The sequence below is a fragment of the Pseudopipra pipra genome, chromosome 9 (genome assembly GCF_036250125.1).
Source record: "Pseudopipra pipra isolate bDixPip1 chromosome 9, bDixPip1.hap1, whole genome shotgun sequence".
Classification (NCBI taxonomy): domain Eukaryota; kingdom Metazoa; phylum Chordata; class Aves; order Passeriformes; family Pipridae; genus Pseudopipra; species Pseudopipra pipra.
The window spans coordinates 10393327-10417252 of record NC_087557.1 but is presented as its reverse complement, the minus strand read 5'-3'; the positions used below and the strand labels follow the sequence as shown (position 1 = coordinate 10417252).

The following is a 23926-nucleotide window of genomic DNA, read 5'->3' as shown; positions in this document are numbered from 1 at the left end:
GGTCTGAACAGCCAAGCTGTGGCCTCCTCCATGCAAAGGGGGAATATAAGTAACTCGAGTCACCACAATGGCCTTGCAGTCTGACTTCACACCAAAGTGTTTCACTCCCAAAAGTTAGAACATCTGTAACACTCTCGGGGGGGAGGGAGGGTGCATGGCTTTTTTCCTTTTTATGCCTCAGACAACTCAGGCTGCCAGCACTGCTTGGAGTCTCTGCTGTTGCAAACACACACAAGCAGAAATGCACCATAAAAGCACAAACACACCACAGAGCACACTACACTTCCCTGCCTTGCACAGCACTTTTGGGTCAGCCCAGAGTTGTGCATTGGCACGAGACTCTTGCTACTTTCTATGTAGCATCGTCGCTATAAAGATCTTGATCAGCTCTTGGAGTTCATAATCCAGGCTTCTAAAAAGTGCTAACGCTCAAGTACTTCTTATTGGCTTGTTTTCTATGACACAAGTATTGTTTTCTGTATTCAAACACCACTAGCAGTTTTCAGTCACATTTGTGAGTACTGATCTGATTAGAAATCAAAAGCTAAAGCCTCCTCTCAGATTCTATAGTAGAGTGTCAAATGAGGAATCAGTTAATTTCATCTTGTAATTTGATAAATTAACTTTGAGAAATTCAGGAAAAGTGAATGTGGTACAGGTCTGACTTCCCGAGACATCACAGCAGTTCATATATGCATACATTGACTACTGTTTAATATCATTTTATTGAACAATTTGTGTCAAAATTCTAAGTTGCTTCTTTGCAACTTCATTTTTAGAGTACTGGGTCAGGGGTTTTTTTTAATAGAGACAAAGGAAATAAAACTTTATCAGAATATCAGTGCTAAGAACCCTTTTTCCTTTTCTGAGTTTCGCTGGTGCAAGACAACATCAAAGACTGGTCTCGCTGTACTGTTAAATGTATAAAACCATGCTCTGAATCAGATACAGGAGGAAGCAAACAAAACCAAACTTGAATATTTCCTTCTTCAGAGGTCAAAAATGAAGGAAGATACCCTCATATTCAAGTTGAAGAGGAAGAGAAGCTGAATTGCAGGAATTCCAAGAGAGCTATAGTTCCCTTCTTAGGCATAGCAAGTACTTACCTGCTACACAGAAAAATCTGAAGACATATTTAAATAAGCACAGGAATAACAGGACCACTCTCCTAGTAAAAACCAAGACACAAAACAACACTGCAGAAACAAATCTGAAATGCATAAATGGAAAAGGCCCAAGAAGCACTGTAGGGAGGGGGACATACACCAGACTGTAAGACAGAGTGGTGAGAAAGGCAAGGAATGAAGGCCACAAAGGAGATAAGGCAGTGATGAAGAGTAAAGAGTAACTAACCAAAGAAAACAAGTTTAAACACTAGGTGATGGAAGCATAATTAATTAAGTAGAAATGATCATACAGATTACATTCTTTACGTGTAAAGCTAGAGCAAGGGTGAACACAGGCCAGCACCAAAAGCCAAGCACAGAGGAAGGAAACTGGGAGTTCTGCTGCCCAGAGCCCGTGGACAGAGCACTCTGCTACTTGGTATGATTATTGCTTTGTTAATGTCAAGTCTGAAAGTAGCACCTTTCCCTGATGTTTAGCAGACTATTCAAGGCAGAGGTGGACTAGTCACTTCCACAACAGACAGAAGGAACTACCTAAAAGCCCCACAATTTGAATAGAAATGTTCTCATGCGCTCCCATGTAACTCCACATTCAGCATGAGCATGGTTAATCTAATTAATAATACACACAAAGGCAAGATTCAAAATCAGTCTAGTTGTGACTCCTACAGATTCCAAATTCATGCCACCCATCTGTGGGTGGTAAATCTCCATTAAAAAAAAAAAACAAACACCAAAATGTAAATGTGAATTACTCTGTAAGAGCTCAAAATCAAAGTGCATGTTATGCTTAAGTTCCTAGTATTCAAGCTCTTTCCCTAAGTTTTGGTTGATATTATCTTAATATCATATTGCTAGATATAGGAACTCTTTCCTATGGTCTGAAAAAGAGATGAATTCATATTCCAATTTGTTTAATTTTATAAGGAAAATGTCTGTAAAGTGAGACAGTAATAAATTATTTATTTAAAATCATATGCCTGGTTTAGAATCCTCTTTTTCAATGACAAACCACATGCTAAAATGTGTTATTAATATTAATGTAATTAAAAATATTCGTCCTAATTTAAAGCAACCTTGTACTAATTTGGCCAGGAAAAACCTGTTCATTTTCTAATAAGGTGCAATCATGCTTTCAACAAACACTTTTCACCACAAAATATGGAACTGAGAAAAACCATCTTATATCCAGCCTATATCCAGCCTCCAAGCGAGCACATACAAAATGTATGTACATACAAAATGTATTCGCCACTTTGAAAATGGTATGATGGCATTAAGACTCATAATGAAACTTGTTTCCCAAAGATCCCAGACTGTATCCATCCACTACGTAGAGTACTCAGTTTGTCTCAAATTTCTTTTTAGCTAGTTGAAAAGTTCTAAGGGAGGTTCTCCCCAAATCAAAACATGCTAAAACTTGGTCTCAAAACAAACCCAGAACTACTTCACTCACCAGTATTTAGTAGAGCAAATAAGTTCTAAGAGAGGCTGCCATATACACAAGTGCTTAAATCTCAACAGAAGTGTAAATATATATACCTAAGTGTACATAGTACTTTTCAAACAAACTGGTGGTGACCAAGAGATAAGACAAAAGCATAAGACATTGCAACAGCCAAGTAAATAATCTTAAAAATCTGCACAGCTATTTCTGGCTGGTCATTTGTTTCAAACAGCTATTTATTTCTTATTTATTGCCTGTCCAAGTGAGGAAAGCATTTGAAAGAGAACTTGTAGGTTTAAAAAAAAAAAAATTAAGAGATTAAGTCTCACTCCTTTTTCCCCTGCTTTTGAAGGCAAGAATACATTGTATGAGATCCTTACACTGCATGCAAACTACATCCTCTTACCAGGACTTTGATAGTGATAATATTTAGACAAGTCGAGTCAACTTTTTGGGACAGGGCTGCCACAAGCTTGGCACTGTTTCCTTTCCTCGTGCCCTGTTTTATTCTCCAAGTCTTCTGTGAGGCGTTTCCTGATACCACCTCCCAGTTATCTCCCCAAGCCCAGAAGCAACTCCCCAGGTCTATTCAGGTACATCAGCCCGAGGGCATGCAGTTAAAAACACAGTGTTGTACCTCAGAGCACTCAGGAAGATTAATCTATTTTTGTCTAGCACTGGAGGCAGGAAAAGCTACATTATGCCCTACTGAGTCACTATGAAATCAACGGCATCTCTTTAACTGCACTGTGAGTTTTGGACTGCAGCTTACCCCAGTGATGGCTGAATGGGAATTTGTGTGACACTCCCCAACCCATCAGTGACCTACATTCAATTTTTTGCTCTACTCTCCTTCAAGGGCACAAGCAGTAAATCCTCCCTCAGGTAATTCACATATTTTTGTAAAAAATGGATTACCTAGTACACTGAATTACTCAGCTAGTATCAATTAGCCACTGCATGAAGCACACATCATGTGGTTGCACCATGTCTCTGGTGCATTTTTGCCCAAATCAGTTCTACTTTAGAAACATTTCAAACCTTTCAGCATCTTAAAGCTGACTTGGGAAATGAAATATACTTATGTGAACTAGCCCTCAATTGGTTTTTTGAAGTCATTCTGTAAAGTGTTCCTTACACATTCACAGTTTCATTTGAAGATCTATATGCAACTTATTCAAACCTATATGCAACCCTAATTTGAGAATTTTATCATATTAAAATTTGCATGCAAAAATATGATCAGAATAGTATCTTTCAAAAAATTCAAATAATATACTTTTGTCAGCTCCTTCAGTATCATACTACATCACTGCATGGTACAGTGTACCTATTATCTAAGACTCTTTATGAGCTGCTCTTCAGATCTATGCTGGCATATTACAGTTTTAAACTGTAGCTGGTTGAAATCTAAGAACTTATTTACTTGTAGAGGTTAGCAGTAGCTAAAATGTGCTATTTAATTTCACTTTTGCTAATAATTTTATTTGACAATACTTTTATTTCTTCTGTAATACTACTTTCTACTTAGCAACTGTCTTTATTTACAACTGTTTTTAAATACATTGCCAAGTTTATCAGCTAATACATTTGTCATAAAATTTTGCACTGAATTATTTAGTTATGGAATGGTTATTTTGGAAATTAAATCCTCAGTATTCAATAACCAATGATGCACCTTCAAAATCTCATAAAGAAAGCCATGAAAATGCAAACAATCTGTTTAATAGAGTTTTTCCAAAAAAAAAAAAAAACTCATTTCATACAAAGTAAACAACATTCAAGATCCAAAACCTAAGATCTCACATTTATGCTATAACATGTTTTGACAAGAAAAAGCCACATCCCTAAATATGTTCAGTGTTTGCACAGAAAGATGCATTAGTTTTCCTAGCAAGATAGTCTTGATGATCTCAATCACCTACCAACAATATAAGCTTTTCAGATTTATAGATAAATACCTTGGAATACACTCTTCTGACTTATTTTTCCATTACTGAACTATTCAAGCATCCATCCTTTCCAAAAGCATGTGCAGCTGTGCAGCTGACATTTATTCATAACACAACTACTGTGTCAGAATTAAGAACTGCAGAACACAATCCTTAATTAGCAAACACCTCTCTAGCCTTGTCACCAACATGTTAAGTGTAAGCCCTTTAACACATTTTGTGAACATTTCTCATTAACTCATAACTTTTTATGAAATACTCAAATGGTGTTTTCTGCTGCAAACCATTCACTTCAGGTTTCACTTTCTACTGAAACTGGACAGAACAAGTCGAGTGAATGAAATTACAACCAATCTAACTACCAGAGCATTCTTCAGGTTAAATAGACCCTGATTTTTGGATACTTACAAAGAAACAAACAGCAACTACGGTTTCACTGTCTTTGAAAACAGGTTATTATTTGTGACTTTTCACTCGAGTACACTTTTGCTTTACAAACAACTACCAACCACAAACAGCTGAAGGCAGCCTCCCCCTTGCCTGCATGAAGTGGGGGAACTCTAAGGACTGAGCAGAAAAATCATGGTCTGCCTTTCCCCCAGAACATGAACATCTCCCAGGTGTGGCCCCATGATGTCACTGGCAGATTGTCTTTGAGAAAACTTACACATGCCTGATTCTCCAGAGGAAACCCCAACACTGCCTAAGTGATGGTTTAAGGCACATCTCTCTAGCTTGCAATTCATGCCTCAGAGTTCAAGAGCAGCCCAAATCTCTCTGGTGGAGGTTTAGCACAGACACCATTCCATTACATTTTAAATTGATGATATTGAGAGAGATGGGGGAAGAGAGGCAGAGAGGAGAGGGTAGGGCTAAGAGACATCTTGCAATACTAGAGAACTTTAGCAATTACACTCAGTAATTATTTAACTTTTTCATATTAGAATAGAGCAATAAAAGTCATCAAATTTACTATTTTAAAACTGTGCATAATAATATATCAAGCCAATTGAACTGCTGTTGTCATCATTAATGCACACAACAAAGAGACATTTGGCAAGCAACATGGGGACTGATAAGTATTTCAGATTGTTCAGTTCTTAGCATCATTTTCATTTGTTTGTGCTTCTTTGCCTCCTAATCTTTGATTTTTATCAAGATGCAGTCAGATAAGATTCGAAGTGAACTGCAGGGAACAGTAAGAAAAGCAGGTACTGCATCATACTGCTTGGGTCAGTCTCTTGCTCAGACAAAAGGCCACGCACAGAGGAACTACAAGGAACATCAGGGAAGAACAGTTTAACAGTACCATAGTAACTAAGCTAAGTTTGTCGTAATCAAAACTCTTAATATTTTTTTATCTATGTCATGCACAAAATCATTTCCCATTTTAAAGGGGGTGCCCAGTTTAGTAGTACTTTTGAATAAGCACCCTACTGTATCTCAAATGCAGCCTTATATGGGTTATTTCAAGACAGACTTCTGGGGTTTTTTTTGATCAAACATCTTCTCACAATCTCTACTGTAGTTTTTAATCAAGTCTCAAGTCCACAACTAGAATGGAAGTATATCAAATGGGTTGATTTAGATAGGTTCAAAACCAGAAAAATATATAACAGAAGAAAAATGGGTTGAGGCAGATAAAACCAGATAAGAGCATAAAGGCCCAACAAACATAAGAGATAAGACATATATTAAAGTGACAAATGAATACTTTTACAGTAAACATAGCCACCAACTACAAACCATGAAGATACAGTCCTTAAATCCAAAGCAATGTTGTGGTGTATGCATTTTTCAACAATAGTAGACCCCATTTTGCATGATAATTAACCTGAGATGGCTGAGGGACAGGGGGGTGAAGGGGTTGGGAGAGCCCTGCCAAGAAGGACTTGAGGGTGCTGGTGGATGAGGGGCTGGACATGAGCCAGCAATGCGTGCTCACAGCCCAAAAAGCCAGTCGTGTCCTGGGCTGCATCAAAAGAAGCATGGCCAGAGAGTCAAGGAAGGTGATTCTATCCCTCCACTCCACCCTCCTGAGATCCTGAGCACTGCATCCACATCTGGAGTTCTCAACACAGCAAAGACATGGAACTGCTGGGAGACCTCACTGCAGCCTTTCAGTACTTAAAGGGGATCTAAATGAAAGATCAGGACAAACCTTCTAGCTGGGCCTGTTGTGATAGGACAAGGAGCAACTTTAGACTAAATAAAAGTTAAGAAATTTTTTACAGTGAGGGTGCTGAAGCAGTGGCACAGGTTGTCCCAGGGAGGTGGTAGATGCCCTATCCCTGAACATATTCAAGGTCAGGATGGACAAGACACCACACGACATGGTCTAGCAGATGATGTCCCTGCTCACTGCAGGGGAGGGTTAGACTAGATGACCTTTAAAGGTTCCTTCCAACACAAACTATTCTATGATTCTTAAGTGCATCAACACTAAAGCACCCTGTACAGCCTGCTGTCCTGTTACCTGAAAATCTGAACATACTGTACTAGTTCAACACATCAGACAAGAACACAGGCTGTCCTTGACCTGCTTACATTTAAATATGATAACCAAAACTGCTCTGTCACTTTGTCTCTTGCCATCATTTAATAGCAATAGTGGCTTATTTCTTAAGATACGAGAGTAGCCAAGTGCTCAAAACAACCCTGTAAAAAGACTATACTTGAAACCACATGGCTTAATGAAATATCAGATTTGAATACATATGACTATGTTACAAGCAGACAGAAAGTGTAGTCCAGACCATTCATTCTGTCCCTAGAATTATTAATATAAATTGTAAACAAAGAGGAGACAAAGCAAAGCCTGAACACGACTTGCAAGTGTTTTCTCATGGTTTTAACAATAATGTGCAGTCAACCATGTCAGAAGGCACTGTTCCAGAAAATTAGTATATAAATGAAGAACACAGATTTAGATCTGAAATGGAGAGCACCTTAAAAACATACACTCTCATAAAACAAGTTCTGAACTCAATGCAAAGTCCAGTCTGAGACTACCATGAGGTAAAATTAATTAAAATGGGAAAACATCCAGGTACTTTGGGTAGCAACGAATGGTAATGGTACATGTTAACATAACTTTACTGTAAGCCTTTGCTATAAGCTCACAACTCCGTGGATCAGACCAAGCCTTCTCTACCTAGGTTGTGGGGAAATTAGTTATGAAACTACAACCAATGATCACACTGGGTTTACCCAATTCCTGGCTAGGAAAATAAAAGGCTGATATGTAATGAATGGTATTCCCCAGAGCTGAGACCATGCAGTGACACCAAGTTCTCTTTTTTTCCTTCATCATTCACAAAATATAAAACATAATTAAAACAGGAACAAAAACAAACAAAAAGACAGGAAAATAAACCACCAGGACATTTACTTCATTTTTTACTTCACATTTAATACTTACAAGCAGACGTGAGGATTATCAACTGAAAGCAAATGGCCCCCAACTCAAAAAAGGCAGTGCAGGATCATTAAGTGAGTAAAAATCCTGTAGCTCTACAACTGCACTTGACTTCTATCTCTGACTTGAATATTTAATTTGCACTGTTGATGACAAAAATAGCAGCACATTGGTCCAAAAAACCAAGACCAAGCAGTTTAAAGTTAAGTGGAAAAAACAATGTAGCCAACAGCCTTTTAAGGCTTTTCACATGGTAACTAAAATATCAGTGACCAATAGGCCCAAGTAACTGTAATAGCCATATACTATTTGGCTCTAGAGACAGTATGATTTTATACCTGTGCCATTTAAATCTCAAAATCCTAGCACAGGCAGAGGGAAGATAAGCAGAGAACCCAGGCAGCAAGCAGGAGAATCTAGGTCAAAGTGGGAGAGGGATTCCCTTAAAATTAGATATAGTGCAAGCATGCAAGAGCATGGAACAACTTACATAGACTGTGCTTCAACTTCTCCTCTCCCCTCAACTCCTGCCATCTGTCTGCTGTACTAACAGAAAATTGTTGTGCTTTTCCTCTTTGGAAGCCTCTAGGTTTTGCACAAGATGGAGGCCAAACAAACAAAAAAACCATGTTGCCTACCCTTCTTTGGTCATGAACAATTTCACTGTCACATGTTCTACAGTTTTAATATGATTTTATTAGTGAAAAGTGATTATATTTTGCTCTATTATCTCACTGAATAAATTCAGTGAATAAAACATGAAAGATTTGTGGATAATCTCAACTGTTTCAGTTTTATTGAAGATTTTTCCTCCTCTCTCCTCCTGGAAGGGTATACAACTTTTTACAGCAACAGTTGCTTTTTGTTGTGTTGATTTTGGAGTATCTCTTGCACATCTGCCCAATCTTCCTGGAATCTGTTAAACCTGAGGGAATACTAACACACCAGTATTCTCTACTTCAGCATGACTTTCTCCTGCATCATAGCCTGGATTTCCTTTGCAGTAAGAGAGTGACTAAAATGATCACAAACTATATAACCTGAGTATATGCACTCAGTATTTTCACAGCAGTTGGTTGCTTTTACATAAACTAGCCTTTTAAGTGTCACCAGAGAGTTAGCTACACTACACATTATGTTATGTGCTTTTAAACAATTAAATACTTATTTCATTGGTGGCAGTTGATATTTGATCTCCTTGTTTGTCTTTTTAAAATCACAGTTGAATACTGTACATTATTTCAAGACATCTATTACAGGATCCCTACTAGGGGGGTCTACTGCTATGTTCATATTAGATCAGTTATATCATAAAAACACTCCATGCTCAGTTACACATTCTTTAGAATATTTAAAAGCAGAGCACACAAAGGTTTTTTTCTTACAATATCTGAACACCATCTGAACACCCCACAGGACCCCAAATCCAGCTCTCTGAGACCAGGGAGCATCTATTGCCATAACAGACATGAGAACTAACCCTCAGATTCCAATTTCTGCAACACATTAGTTGCAAGCTTCCTTCAGAGAATAGTGCACAATTTGTTGCAGTGCACTAAGCAGCAAAGACTGCTGTTCCAGGAGCGTGCAGGGCTCACAGAGCCCAAAGAACAAGTACCAACATTATTTGCTTATTCTGGCACACAGGTAAGAAAGGAAGAACCTGACAACCCTGAGGTAGTGAAAAATGACTCTCCAGCGTGGAATTCATAACGAAAACACTGTCTGGCACCCTGAGCGCGTGGGAGGGCATTTCATGCTCTGTCAGGAACTCAATGCAGCAACAATGAAATTTACTGACAGAAAGGTGAGGGGGAATGGGTGAATACTGCAGATCTCCAGGAAAATCAACTTATATATAGTTTTAAAGAGCATGATTTAAGAACGTTCCTGTTTCTATGTAATGAAGCCCCTCTTTTTTCAAGCACAGTCTGAAAATAAGAAAATCTGTGCTATTGTACTTGAAACAGAACAAAGTCCTCATCTTGTAACAGCTGATATCAATATTCATACAGAATGTACACATTAAACATACTCATGAGGTTACCTGCTTTCATTTCTTAACCTATTCTGTAGCTATTTACATGTTGCTATTTACAGAGCTTCCCCTCTGATTCCCATCCATTCCATGTACTCCTTGCTTTTTCTCTAATCATTGAGAGATCAAAGTCTCTGCAAAGTGGAGCACAAAGTTCAAGTCAAATTTTCATATGTTATGTCAAAGCATCTGGAAACAGCTCCTTTACCTCTAACTATTAAATGCAAGTTTCACCATTACAAACATTTTGTAACCTGTGTTTCACAAGACTGTTAAGTTTTATGACTATATTGGCAGTATACAGCTGCTACTTCCACCACACTCTGGGTTTTTCTGCCATTTTCTTTAAAGAGTTGAAAAAATCAGAATATTTACAAAAAAATACAGTTGCCTTCACCAGGCGTCTCATTTTTCCCTTCAATCTTATTTCCTTGAAGGCACATTCATTTACAGTTGACACATTTCTCTTGTTCCCTCCACTAGCATGTTTAAATAGTCATTGAAATCTGTCATATGAAACAGAACATTCCATCTTAAGATGACAAATTCAAAAACAATTTCTTCATAAATTCAATTGAAGCATTGAAAAGTAAGAGATAGGGTTTACGGAGTCACCCCAGCTACAGTTTATTTACCTCTCACCACTAATAAGTACTTGCCAGCTTCTGACATCTCAAGACAGCTTCCACTATGCTTAAATGTGTCAGAGGCTGTAGAAATTGCACACACTCATTCCATCACCTATTTGAGCATCAGTTTGGAAAATAGTGATTCGAAATCATATTCTCCCCTTTTTGGTTTCACCTGTCATCATTTTAAGATCATTTGTATTTTGTACACCTTTAGGGAGAGCAGTTCAAATAATTCTTTTGGAAATGGCAGAATGACATGGTTGCAGTAGCAGGAAAAATCTGCAGCACTGTTTTTTTGGCCTTTTGCATATATACAACCTCTGTTCGAGGAAGCTGGAGATGTACAACTATCCTGGAGTTGTTATTCACAGGAAAATATAATGAAGGGGAAAGTTGAAAAGCAAAGAACAACTTGAAAAAGATACACTTTCTTATTCTCACTACTGTTACTAAGAACCAGAATTTCCTAAGTAATAAGTACATTATCAGACATGCAATTGAAATCCCATGATACTTACAGATATTCTCCACTAACTGTATAAACAGCACACTTAAAGGCACACAAATAACTTAGCACACACTTTATTAACGCAATTTTATTAATTTAAACACAGTTGTCATTTCCCCTTCCACTTTCCCAAGTGGCCTCAAGCTCACCAAGTGCTTTCAGAAGCTGTCTACACATGCTCGTTTGCACAGGCTGGTAAAACACAACAGCTCAGCCCATCTAAATACAGCATATTCCGACCTCAAGTCGCATGTGGCGAGTTTCCACACAAGCACCCACTGGAAAGGGCTGAAGAGCACAGCCAGGAGGCACCTAAAGCATGGCTCCTATTGCAGGATTGCACAGGCTTGATCAACTCAGCATCTCCACCTCTGCACAGGCAGCTGCTCCCACACACACAGAGTTTGTCTCGCTAAAGAATCCCACACGACAGTGTCTTTCAAATTTGTCATTGCATTTTTACCTGGTAGCTTTCCAAGAAAGGTGACCTAGACTAGAGAAACCATTGCTTGTAGACACTAAATCACTAAAACTGGAAAACCAGTGCCAGGAACAATTATTTCTGCTGTATTGAGGCAACAAACAGTAAAAAACAAAAACAGACCATGTCTCTACATCCAAATTGACTTTGTGAAGAGACATTAAATACTAAGTAAGTGGATAGAATACAGTATTTTTTTAAACCCAATTATTCTACTTATATTCCAAAATAAAGTCTGTTAAAATTACAATTAAAGAGTACCAGAAACACTTTTTTCAGTTAAATTCAGCCTTAATTCAGAACTTGTTTACGGGGTATTCACTGATGCAACAATAACAAATTTTTATTATTTCTTCAAAACTAGACTACATTAAAAGCAAGATATCTTTCTGTGGCACAAAGTGTGAAACTCTCAACAGTCAGAACATACAATATTTAAAAAATTCTGTGCATTAGGCATAGGTAGCAAAGATTTGAAGCAAGCATTAAGATACCTGACTTAAACACCCTAAATAAGACATTACTAGTGCAAAAAAAAACAAACTAATTTTTAATCTTCTGTACTTGCACAATCAAACAAAATCTCATTTTTAGTAAGCTAAATTTTTATAAAAGGACCATATTTAACCAAAAGCTTTATCTTAAATATGATTTGTGAGAACAAAATCTGTTCGGTAAAATTAAAGAACAAGTGGAATTACCAGATCACTTAACTTTATGCTCACAGGACTTAAAACTAGACAAAAGATTCAGAAAAATAATTCAATATTTTAGTTAATGGTAATCACTGAGCCATTTAAAACAATCATATTGCAGCCCTGATTCACGCTTGCATTCTTACATCATCTTTATCTCTATGCCTACTTACAAAAAAAGCAGTACATAAAAATTAGGCGGTAAATTTAAGATCTCTTAAAAAAAGCAATAATGCTTCAAATATACTAAATTTGAATAAATAACTATTTTTAGTGCTACTTCAGGTAATTTTTAGACTTTTTCCTGTGAATTGGGGTAATGATACCCTATGAGTCAAAAGAAGAAACTGAAGTTGAACTAAACACATGTTGGCAATGACAGATCAAATAGATATGTAGGAGGCTGTGAGCAACAGACTGGAAAAAGCTTTTACATATAGAGTAACTAATCACAAACTTACAGATTATACTGTAAATATACTGTGTAAATTAGAACAGCCACATTAACCTACCACAGATGTGTCTGAGCTTTACAGTAGGTTAGCAAAAAAAACCAACTAACTGTCAAAGAAAAAGTTTACAGGGGCAAATACCTGGGTCAATGTCAAGCATCTGAGACTGAAGAAGCACATTCTGTGCCATGTGGTCTTCCAATGTACAGGCCCAGGGTTTCCAAATCCACACTATTTATGCCAAAGTGATTTCACCAGATAGCACTCACCTACAGTTTGCCTTTGCCATCTTCTTGCATTTCCTTTACCTTTAACTCGGCATCTTTCAAACCATTTCTTTTCCATTAATTTATCTTTGCTTTTCACAGACTCAGAACTTTCCCACACGGGATTTTTCTCTGCTCTTTATTAGCCCCTGCAATATAAATCTAATTTTTCTGCTTTCTTAATTCTTCCCCACTGTTTTTTCAGTAATGATTGCTCATTCATTAGTCACAGCTCCTACACCGCAGCTGCCATACAAGTCTTCTGTACTCAAGCAGCACACAGGTGTTATTCAGGATATAATTCAAAGGATCCTTACCTTTCCAAAATCTCTCACGTCAAACAGATCAAATGCTTCAAAAAGTTCACTTTTCTTCATTCCAAATATTTCACAACATGCAGAAAGAAAAGTCCTTATATTCTTCAAGCAAAGAAACTAGGAGAAAGAAAATAAAAATATTAAGTGTCAAGTGTGTCTATTGGCAACTTATGTGCTCACATTGGTCACAAACACATTATATAATTCAGTGATACAATTACTTGTAAGTCAGTACTTACACTATGCTGTGATCTTCCACTGGTTCTAATTCAGCCATAGAAGTTCCTTCAGACTCAAAAGTGTTAACCAAATTCTGAGTAGACACTTTGAGAACATAAACTATTTTCTCTCATTTTACATAAACAAAGAAACATGGCAATATGCTACCAGATACATATTAATCTAAAAACAGATGTACTTTTCAGTTCCCTGCAGACAGCATAGAACAAAACAATTTACCTGAATAAAATTATATCAATATATGAAAGTTATTCTTCATGTATAAACCAAGTGTTTTCAGCTGTTAAAAGTCTAGTTTGAATGTTTAATGAACACATGTGCCCTGTTTTAACACACTAAAGACATTATGGATACTAATTCTCCACCTGGAGCACAGGAGCAGATGAAATCTGCAGTTCAGAAGTCATTTACAATTTATCTAGTAGAGATTTAAGATACTCAGACCACTTTGATTTCTGTACTGAATCCACATGCATCAATGATCACCTGAGTCTGGAAAAGAATAAAGATTCTGCCACGGTGCTTTCCTTAAAAGGCTTTTATTGTATTTTCCTGTAGACTATTTCATTTTAAAGACCTTACCAGAACAAAAGGTAGTAGCTGTCGACAGCATTGCCATAACTTAAGAGGAAGAGCTAAAAAGGGCAATATCTATTCTTGGTAATGATTAGCACTCTAAGGTACTAGCAACTTATGAGGACACCAGTACCATGAAGATGCTGTTGTAGAGTTTTATGATCCACAGTTCAAAAGCAAATACAATATTTATAAGCAATGGTATTTCAAATGACCCAGTACTGTGCTTTCAATATGCATTTTAAAAGAAGTGATACAGCAACTCAGTATTAAAACTGAGTTCCTAGAGTTCTCCATGTTATAGAGGATTCATGAGGATCACTTAAATTACAGTGGATTATAGAACTGCTATCTGTTCCAACTCAATGTTTTGATCAAAGCAGTATTTCTGATATTGAGTGTCACAGCCATATCCTTCCTGAGTGCCATGTAATAAATACCCAAACTGCTGACTCAGACAAAATATGTCACTGCTTTACCTTTAGCATGAGACAACAAAGCATCAACACGGAGCCCTACTTCATGTCTTACACAGAACTATCTAGACAGACATTAAAAACAGAGCACGTGAGAGACCAGATTTACAGCAAGGCTACACAAATGAAAACACTGATTCACCAACAGAAGCTACAAGAGCCAACAGCTCTCGTAGATGGTTGTGGACATCAGGACAACAGCCAACAAACTCATTGCAAAGCATCACAAAAGCAGTCCCTGTGCAAATCAAAGCTCCCAGGAAGGCACCTGTGACTGGTAACTGGCACATCAAGTGTAAAGGGTCCCAGATGTACCAGGTGGAGCTGTAGCCTCCATCCTTTCTCCCACTCCAAACAGCCTCCTCAGTCTGTGCCTCCCAGCTCACATGGGACAGCCACTGCTGGGCTACATACTGGGCTGCTGAAGGACAATGCAGCATTTATGCCAGACTGCTTTTATGCCTAGTGAAACTTTAAAAATCAGTCTAGCTTGCTCAGTCAATATGGAAGCTTATCTGGTTTTGCAAAGATTATAATTTTTATGCCAAAATTGCAAGGTTAGAAGGTCAAGACATGTACAACGTATATGCTTCTTCCACCACGAGTGGCAGAAGGAACCAGAAGAGGAACTGGTTTGGGACTCTGCAGCTTTAAAAACAAGGTGGCACATACAAAGTGATTACTGCTTCCTTTTTGCTTTCCCCAGGCTTTTTATTATTTGTCTTAAAAGCTATCAGTGGCCACTATGTTTGTCCAATGCACAATACTGATTAAACTTGAACACCCATCTATTTTCTTACATCAAAATTCTCAAAACCACTGACAGATGTGATCCTCACTTGGAAAACTCAGCTACCTTTTTAAAGCCTAAGTTTGGAGTTTAGATTAGTTAGTGCTGACATCTGCCAGTGCAAAGAAAGCTTACAGCTGCATTAAGTTGTTTACCTCTAAAGAGAGCAAGAAGTTAAGGGAGAGACAGGAGCTGTCATGGGTCTAAAATCTGACCTAGATTCGCTATAGAGAGCATTTTAGTGAGTTGCACTTAGCTTCTCCATAGAGCTAAAAGAACCATTTAATGGATCAGCAGTTATGCACAAAGTGCCCTTTCCCTTCTGCAAAATGTCTCCAACTATTCTTAACAGAGGACTCCTACAATGAAAGATAAAGATGGTAGCATTTTTTCTACAACATTTATTGGTTTCTTCAAATTTCTTCAAATTCAGAGGCAGTTTTGTGAAACTGGCCTTTTGTTTAAATTATCATTACTATGAATTATATGTGAGTTGATTGGAAAGCATATTACAAGAAACTACAAGCCCACATGTTTTAAAGCACCTACACTGTAAGTAACAAATTAAATTATTTTGAATATTCTAACAGAGAGACCAAAGAAGACTGTTGTCCCCTGTTGTCCCCCACTTTTTTTTAAATATTAATTCATTACGTTAACCTGTACCATTACATTAAACAGGTTTGATATCATTATAATCTAATATTCAATAACCATATGAATGACAACACAGCAGTTATATTACATGTCTTGTGGACTCCAGAAACCAAAGAGTAAGCATTTGTCAAATCTGCCTGCACTTGAGAAGGGACCACATCATCAATGAGTGTGTGCCAACCAGTGCCTTTAGCAGAATAGGCATCTTGACATAATAGTCTAACTCATGAGAGTTCAAAGACTGCTTAGTGAGTTTTAGTTGGTCATCTAATGATTCAGTATCCATCAGTTTTCTCTTGTAAAATGAGAGTCTTATTACTAACTATCAAGCGAACCACAGCAGCTACAAGGATAAAACTGTGAGACTACTAAAACCAAAAACATGTTAATATTTAAATTAATTCATTTTTCAATAAAACGTATGAGAAAAAAAACTCTTTAAAAAAACCCTTCATTATACACTACTCATGTTTTGGAAAAGTTATTTGATTATATTATCCAGAAAACTTTCAGAAATATTTCCAAAACTTTATAATGCTATCATCTAAAGAAACAATTTTCCTCATTGAAAACAAAGATTTTTATCACTGTGGTTACTGTATGAAGAAGTACAAATTAGTAAGAGAAACCTCCAAATTAAAAAAGAGCATACTGCTAAAATCTAGGAAGTTCTATAAAAGACAACTCTCCTCGCTGGCAATAAGAAAAAGGCACCATCAGTCTTCAGTCTCTCATTAGTAAGTACAGTCCTCGGGATACTTGGAAACCTACTGCATTATTGTGTTTCTTTTTCAAAGGAAAACATTATCCTTCGGCACACCGCAAGGGATCATTAGAACAGTTGGGTACCCAGTTCTCAGAGATGCAAGAAGTGCTAAGTATCTCTCACTTGGTCTGATCTCTCAAAGTTTTCTCCACAGGAAACATTGTCTTTCAGTACAAGAACTGGTCTCTTTGTTAAAAAAACAAACAAACAAACAAACATAACTTAAAAACATTCCCTTGGAAAAGTTCATGATGCCTTTTTTCATTCTGCCTCCCTTTTTTTAATTACAGGGCTATATCAGGAGACAGCAGTCCAGAATTCTTAATACACAGATCAGTAAAAATATCGCAGTAGGGCAGTATAAGCCATCAGTCCAAAAATGTTAACACCAGTGGAAAACACAACTTCTCCCTCACTCACCTGCAGGCACAACCAGGAGAGGAGAGCACATCCAGCACACAGAGGGACAGAAGTCACAACCCATACCTATCCTGTGATCCTGTGATTGGGGTTCAGGATCCTGAGAACAATTTTCAATATTAACATCTATAAATTATCTAGATATTTCTAAATCATCCTGTTGTTTCACAGCTTAAGGCATACTACTACAAACCTGTAACGTTGTCATTGTCAGGGCTGTTGAAATGGTATAAGTCTTGTGATAAACCACTGTTTTTATGGAACAGATTAGAGTTTTAGTGGCCTCTGGTCCATTCTGCACTGAATTTAATTTTTTTAAGAGGCACTAACTGAACACATTGAAATGAAAAGCAAGTTTGAAAAAAATAAAATTTCTACCACCTAAAAAAAGAAGGTATGGTTTATATAATTGGGGCTATATTTGTCTGAACTTTAAGCACAAGAGACTGAGCAAATCAAATTATATGAAGTTCCACAGAAAAAGCATGCTGTTTTCTACCATAATATTTGCCACTTCACACAAAAGAAACATTTTTTTTTTGAGTTTTTTTCCACACAGGGCATGGTTATGTGTGCTGACAGAAATGCATAGAAATATTTTACAAAGGGTACAGAATAGAAATGACTAATTAGACACTAAAAGCACAGGCAGGGCTCTAGCTGCCCACAGGGAAGACAGAATTCTCTAACCAGACCTCTAATGAAGTGAAAGATAAAATGCAAAAATAAAAAGAAAGAAAATAAAAGTCATATAGCCTCTATTCATATAATCTAAGTGGTATTTCTCAGAAAATGTATTTTAGCACCGAAGTACTTCAATGGAATACAGGTCTGTTTGGTACAGACCATAATATTCGCTATCTAGATGTATCCTTTGTACTAAAAGCACTTCTACAGGCGTTCAGAGACCAGCACAAAGAGCTCTGATGATTAAATTGTGCCACAAGACATTTATACGAAATTCCAACATTGCAACACCAGTCAGGCAAGTGAAAACTGAAAGGCCGAGAAATGACAAGTGTTCAGGAAAGAGAGTTCTAACTCACTTTTTTTTTAATTACCAAGAGTGGTAAAAAAAAAGGCTATTTGCATTCATTTCAACTTCCACCTCCTTTTTATTGTGGCAATTGAGTCACAAGCGTGCTTATTTAGTCACAAGTTTGGGAAGCTGGCAGTTCCCTTACATTTGTATCTGGATCAGACATTCATACAGCTTTTAGGACAAACTGGAGAACATACTAAAGCCTGAGTGATCTAAGACAGTCTAAATAGGTGCTCGGGTACAAGGGGTATTAAAACCAAAATGGATCACCATCACTCAATGTCAGGGAAGGTGTTTTTTTCCCAGTGTGATTCACTTTTGCTGACACTGAATACCCATGCCTTCATCACTGCACTGTTTTTTGGCATGTTGTGTTCCCAACCCCACACAGACTTCAGGAGCCTCCCATTAACTGCATGAAAACTGAGGCCAGTTGCTCCAAGCCACCATCATAATGTGATGAAAGAGTGAAAACACAGGAAAAAGGACTCTACTTAGCCCATTGTCCACTAAATCCATTTCAGCTCCTGTGGAAGAGACAAGGCATGTCAGGGACAGAAAGTCAAGAAATCTTCCCCTCCTCTTCCTCCTCTAAATGGCACCACTTTATAAACTACATTGCTGCAGCTATTTGCCTGTGCCTAGTCTTTAAAGAGCCTTAGAGGCAAAACCAAAAAGTGATAGCATTTTACATAACAGCAGCATTTTAGGGCAAAAATAGTTGAGGAAAGGCCAGACATTTGAAACTAGTATATAAATAGGAAATAATGAGATGAGCAAATTTGGCTTCAATTCGCACTTCTCAGAAGGTACAATTGCTTTATTTTTTTAATTTGTAAAATACTGATGTTGCACACAAGGAGCCACATACAGGTTTGTGAATATGGGAGGTTTTTCTATTGGTAATTTGTGGTCTTAGAAAAGCAGAATTATACAAGGATAAAAGGTAGAAGATTAGAACAGATCACCGCCATAACACTTAAATGCTCTTTTCTACACCCTCAGTGCTTACTGCAAAACATGAGCTCCTGACCTTTCCTGTCTGTTTCTGGGATGCTGATGAGAACAGATTAGCTGGGAATCTCTCAGTTTGACTTCCATCCTGTTCCTCAGAATGTATGCAAAAAGGAAAATAATGCACTTATACCTGTTGAGCATGAGGAGAAATGTGAAAATTGCCATAATGGATTTAACTGGAAGAATTGGTTTTCTACATTCTGTCACCAAGATTCATATGTGAAGTTGTTTCAGTGAAAGAAAGCACTGAAACAGAAGAATTTATCTCTTCAAAATTTCTTTCAAAGAACTTAGTTAATGCCCTGAGGGTTGTAGATTTTCTTTTCTCACTTGTTTTAGTATTTGTTGCAATAACTGTGCCGATAGGAGCAATATGAATTCCACAAAAATGCTGTTTGAATCCTGCTAAGTCCAAATTTGAGAAAGATCCCAGAACTTGCTACTGTGACCAAGCAGTACCATCACCTCTAGTCAGCAACTGAAGATACTGTGACCACAGCAAAGCTATACAGCAGCAAGACCAAAATTGTACCTTGAACCTACATAAAGGAGAAAGCAACAGTAACTAGAGATACAGACCCAAGGGTTTCATCAGCTCCTACAGGAAATGTTTAGCTTCCTTAAAATTCTTTCAATCACATCCAATAACGGGGGGAAATTAGGTACTTAGAGATACAGCTGCTCATATATCAAGGGCTCCTTTCTGTGAGCCAGGCTAGACGGTTCCCCAGCACACACCAACCTTGACAGAACAATCCCAAAAGCTGGGTTACCAAAACAGGAGCACCTTATACCTCTATTAGATGACACTTTTTTTTAAGAGCTGTGTGTTCATTAACATCAGATTATTAGGTAATCAGACAAAGGCCCACTGTGGTACTGACAAAATTGCACATTCAGGGTTAACACAGAAATCATTCCTGGCTTCCGCACAGATTTCAGCAGCCAAAGTACATTAGATTAGTTCTGCTCTGCCAAAAGGAGTAATTATCACTATATGCAGTAAAAAAAAGCTGTAAGGATTTCTAAGTGAATGAAGTATGGACCCACTGATGAAGTCTTAATTCAACACCTATTAATGTCTTTTCATAAGTCAGCAAGAGGGAAAAGAGCAATATCAGAGTCAGGAATAGCATTTCTAACATTTTTCTTTTTCATATGTGTGCAGCTTTTCTTAGAGTCTTTTTTTTTAAATCCAGAGTCTTACTGAGTGTAGGTAAAAGGGCCACAAGGAATTTAAAGACCAAGTCAACATGAGAGGATGAGTGCTCCTATTTTCAGTAAGCAAATGAAAACTACCAGGCTGTCTCCAGAGATTTTTTTTTTTAATTTAAGCACCACAATACACCGAGTCAGCATTATTCTTTTTTTTTCACTCTTAGGTAAAACCTATTAATTTGCAAATTATATTTAAAAAAGAAACCAATGCACACAGGAAAAACACATCACCCACAGCAAAAGAATTCAGTTTTAGGTTCTGCATTTGGCCTCTCGTTCTGCGAACACCATCTCGATCATTCAGATGATCAATATTTTTAAAGCTCTAAGCAAAAGCAAAGAAGTCAAATGCTAAATACCTCCTAAACTCTGCTCTCCAAAAAGTTACAAAGCAGGTACACTAATAAATATGGAGGAGACAGCACACTGAGTCCTGGAACAGGCAGGCTCATTATCAGTATCTCACCAGTTTACAGCCTATACCTTAGCTCTTTGTATAATTGCTTAAGAACCACTTTTGGGTAACAAAGCATTCAAGACTGATACCATTACAATACTGTGAAGAATTTTACTAAGAAATGTGCTATGCACAGAACAACAGACGCTTCTTAATTCATAGGTCTAAGGAATAGCTAAGGAGATCTGAAGTGTTATTACCTTTCTAGATGTGTGCATTCTTTGAAGGCCTACACAATACATAAAATGCTGTATGAAACATATTAAATTCCTTTGAACCACTGCTAACACTGTATGAATATTAATAGTATGTTCTTTATTTGCTCAGTTAATGTAGTAATTAAATATTCATAGCAAAGCTCTTCTTAAAATTCCTGACTACTATTCAATTGTGTCTATTACATTTTGGCTTGAGTATGAAGTTTTGTTTATGTACATTTGCTCTTCTCTGTGCTTCAAAGAAAGAAAATGGAAATTGAAACTTGAAAAAAGCTGAAGAAGCACAAAGGATGCTCAGCTTTTATTAGTACTGATATGGAGTGAATAGAGGGCAGGAAAAAAGAAGTTTAGGACTTGTTTTGCATTCCCAGCTCTCTCCTTGGCTATGCTGGCACTATAACAGTGGCTGAGCAAGCAAGGGTGAAGAAGCATTTAAATTCTCTGTGTCCCTTAAATACTCCAACAAGCCATGAAGGTGGCAACTTCTACTCAGTGGTCACAGAAACACATTGACCAAACACCTTCTATGGCCTATCACCTGCATCAGAACAGGAATCACTGGGCTGCCTGAAAACACAAGAAACCTTTTCTCCTTTACTATTGCAAGATGAAAACTAAGGGAGATTCAGGAAAGCACACAGTCACTAAACAGATGGGAATATTTGGGCCATAAAACCTCAACTACTGGAATTACCTAAATGTAACTGGCAAGAGGCATGGGTGGGAGAGTTCAGGATAGCATCTGTTTGCAAAGGGCAATTTTTAGAGTAGTCCTTTGTTCCCCACTAGCAAGATTTACCTAAATCTATTCTGCAGTATTCGTCAAAAAGAATAGCAATTGTAACACAGTATTTAACATATAAAGCACACAGAGACTACCTAGGGGGTTCCTGTATTTAGTTACTTTTTCAAATAATTAGCCTTACCTGCCTTATATCCCGAAGTTACACCCCTAAAATGTCTTTCACTGAAGATCTCAGTGTCTTACAGACAAATGCAAAAAGAAGGAAGACAGAGGGAACATGGAAAATAGTCCTGAGGAGAACATGAATAGGAGGAAGACAGCAACAAGGAAATGAAAAGATGACCACAGGAAAAGGAACAGGAAAGGGACAGACACACACTGAAACAAAAGTTTAAAAAGAAAATAAAAATAGACAACGGAGAGAAAGATCAAGGGGAAAAGAATGCTAATATAAAAGGAGACTTGAGTCACTATCGATTAAATTATGGGAAACACGAAATAAAAGCCAAACCACGGGAAAATAAGTGTGTTAAAATGCTCCAGACAAAACTATTTATGAAACTGGCATTTAAAGTAAGACAGTGGTCCCTGTGCTGTAAGGTGTATTTACAATTGTAACATGGAAAGCTGCTTCTGTAAGAGGCAGAACTCTAAAGGACACTGATTTTCTACTTGGATGTATTGACATTGGTCCCAACTTAGGCTTCCTAATCACTCACATTTCAACTGAATTGATGAAAAATCAGCAGTTGTCAGAAACCTCAAAACTCATACCTACCTTAAGTATTTAAACTTATTCAGGGCAGGAGGAGACCCTAAGGCCTACAGCCTTGCTGATACATTTGAAAGAAAAAGGGATAGAAAGCCTCAAACAAATTAGCACTCAGTGTTTTTATAATCAGAGAAAAAAAATTATATCCACACTGAAAGCATGAAAAACCTTACAGCTTACCTTACAAAACCTTACATGAAAAACCTTACAGTATGAAACAAATCTTCACATCTGTGTTAAAGAGAACATCCAAAGCATCTGTCCCATATCAGTAGCTTGGCACACTAAAAAGCTGCTTCCATTGTATCTTAGTATCTTTTATTCATGTCCATGCTTGGGTTTTAGAAAGTCTCTAATATGACAAGACCTCTTATTTTCCCTATATCTGTGATAAGAAAATTATTTTTGGGGTGTAAGGAGCCCTATGAAGGTGTGACAAGAGGCTGTCACACAGACTAAAGGCACACAATTCACCTGAAGGATCCACACTTGACTCCAGCTCCATTACAGAAACACAATCCCTTTCCCCATTTCTATCCCACACCTAAAAGTAAGCAGCACTGAAATCACCATTTGAACTAGATCTCCTCTGTGAATAAACTGTGGCTCTAGTACCCTGGACACAGGCTCTGCAAGTCAGACCCGGACTTCAGCTATATAATTCCTTTACAAGTACCTGCAGTGTGGCTTTAAAATCATTTTTAAGTTAGCATGTACTAACTTGTTCTTTTCTAAGCACTTAAAAAGTCTCAAAAGCTGTCAACACTGACTCTTTTGGAAATTCAACACAAGTGGGGGGGTTGATGACCTTCACAGGTTAGTCACTATCTATTAAAGCTGAACCCAAATAACTCCTGTGCTCTTCCATTTCTTACCAGCAGATCACAGATCAGGTACTAGGTCTACAATTTCAAAAGGAACTGTATTCTTATTAACATTCACTAGTGTCAACATACATGACTCATTAAACACTTCAAATGTTTTCTGGAATTGTATATGTGTATTCTTTTCCAAACTCTTATCATCAGGGAATAAATTCCTAGCAAGACTTGAAGGAACTACAGCTCTCTACAAATTGCCAATGTGAATACAACTATCCTCTAATTACCTATTTGAAAAATCCACTGTTCTATTTTTGCTGGTATGTCATTTAAGGTTAGCAGTTTATTAGACCATGCTCTCCGTGGCAAGGACAGGGG

General features: G+C 37.4%; 1 protein-coding gene across 2 annotated transcripts in view; it reads right to left on the bottom strand.

Moving 5' to 3' along the window:
• The window catches only part of VAV3 (vav guanine nucleotide exchange factor 3), a 157432-nt gene that overhangs the window by 114429 nt on the left and 19077 nt on the right, over nt 1-23926 (bottom strand). For both annotated transcript variants that reach the window (XM_064664542.1, XM_064664543.1), the window contains exon 2: nt 13334-13450. In XM_064664542.1, the coding sequence (XP_064520612.1) occupies nt 13334-13450 (117 nt within the window). The remainder of the gene's footprint in view (nt 1-13333; nt 13451-23926) is intronic.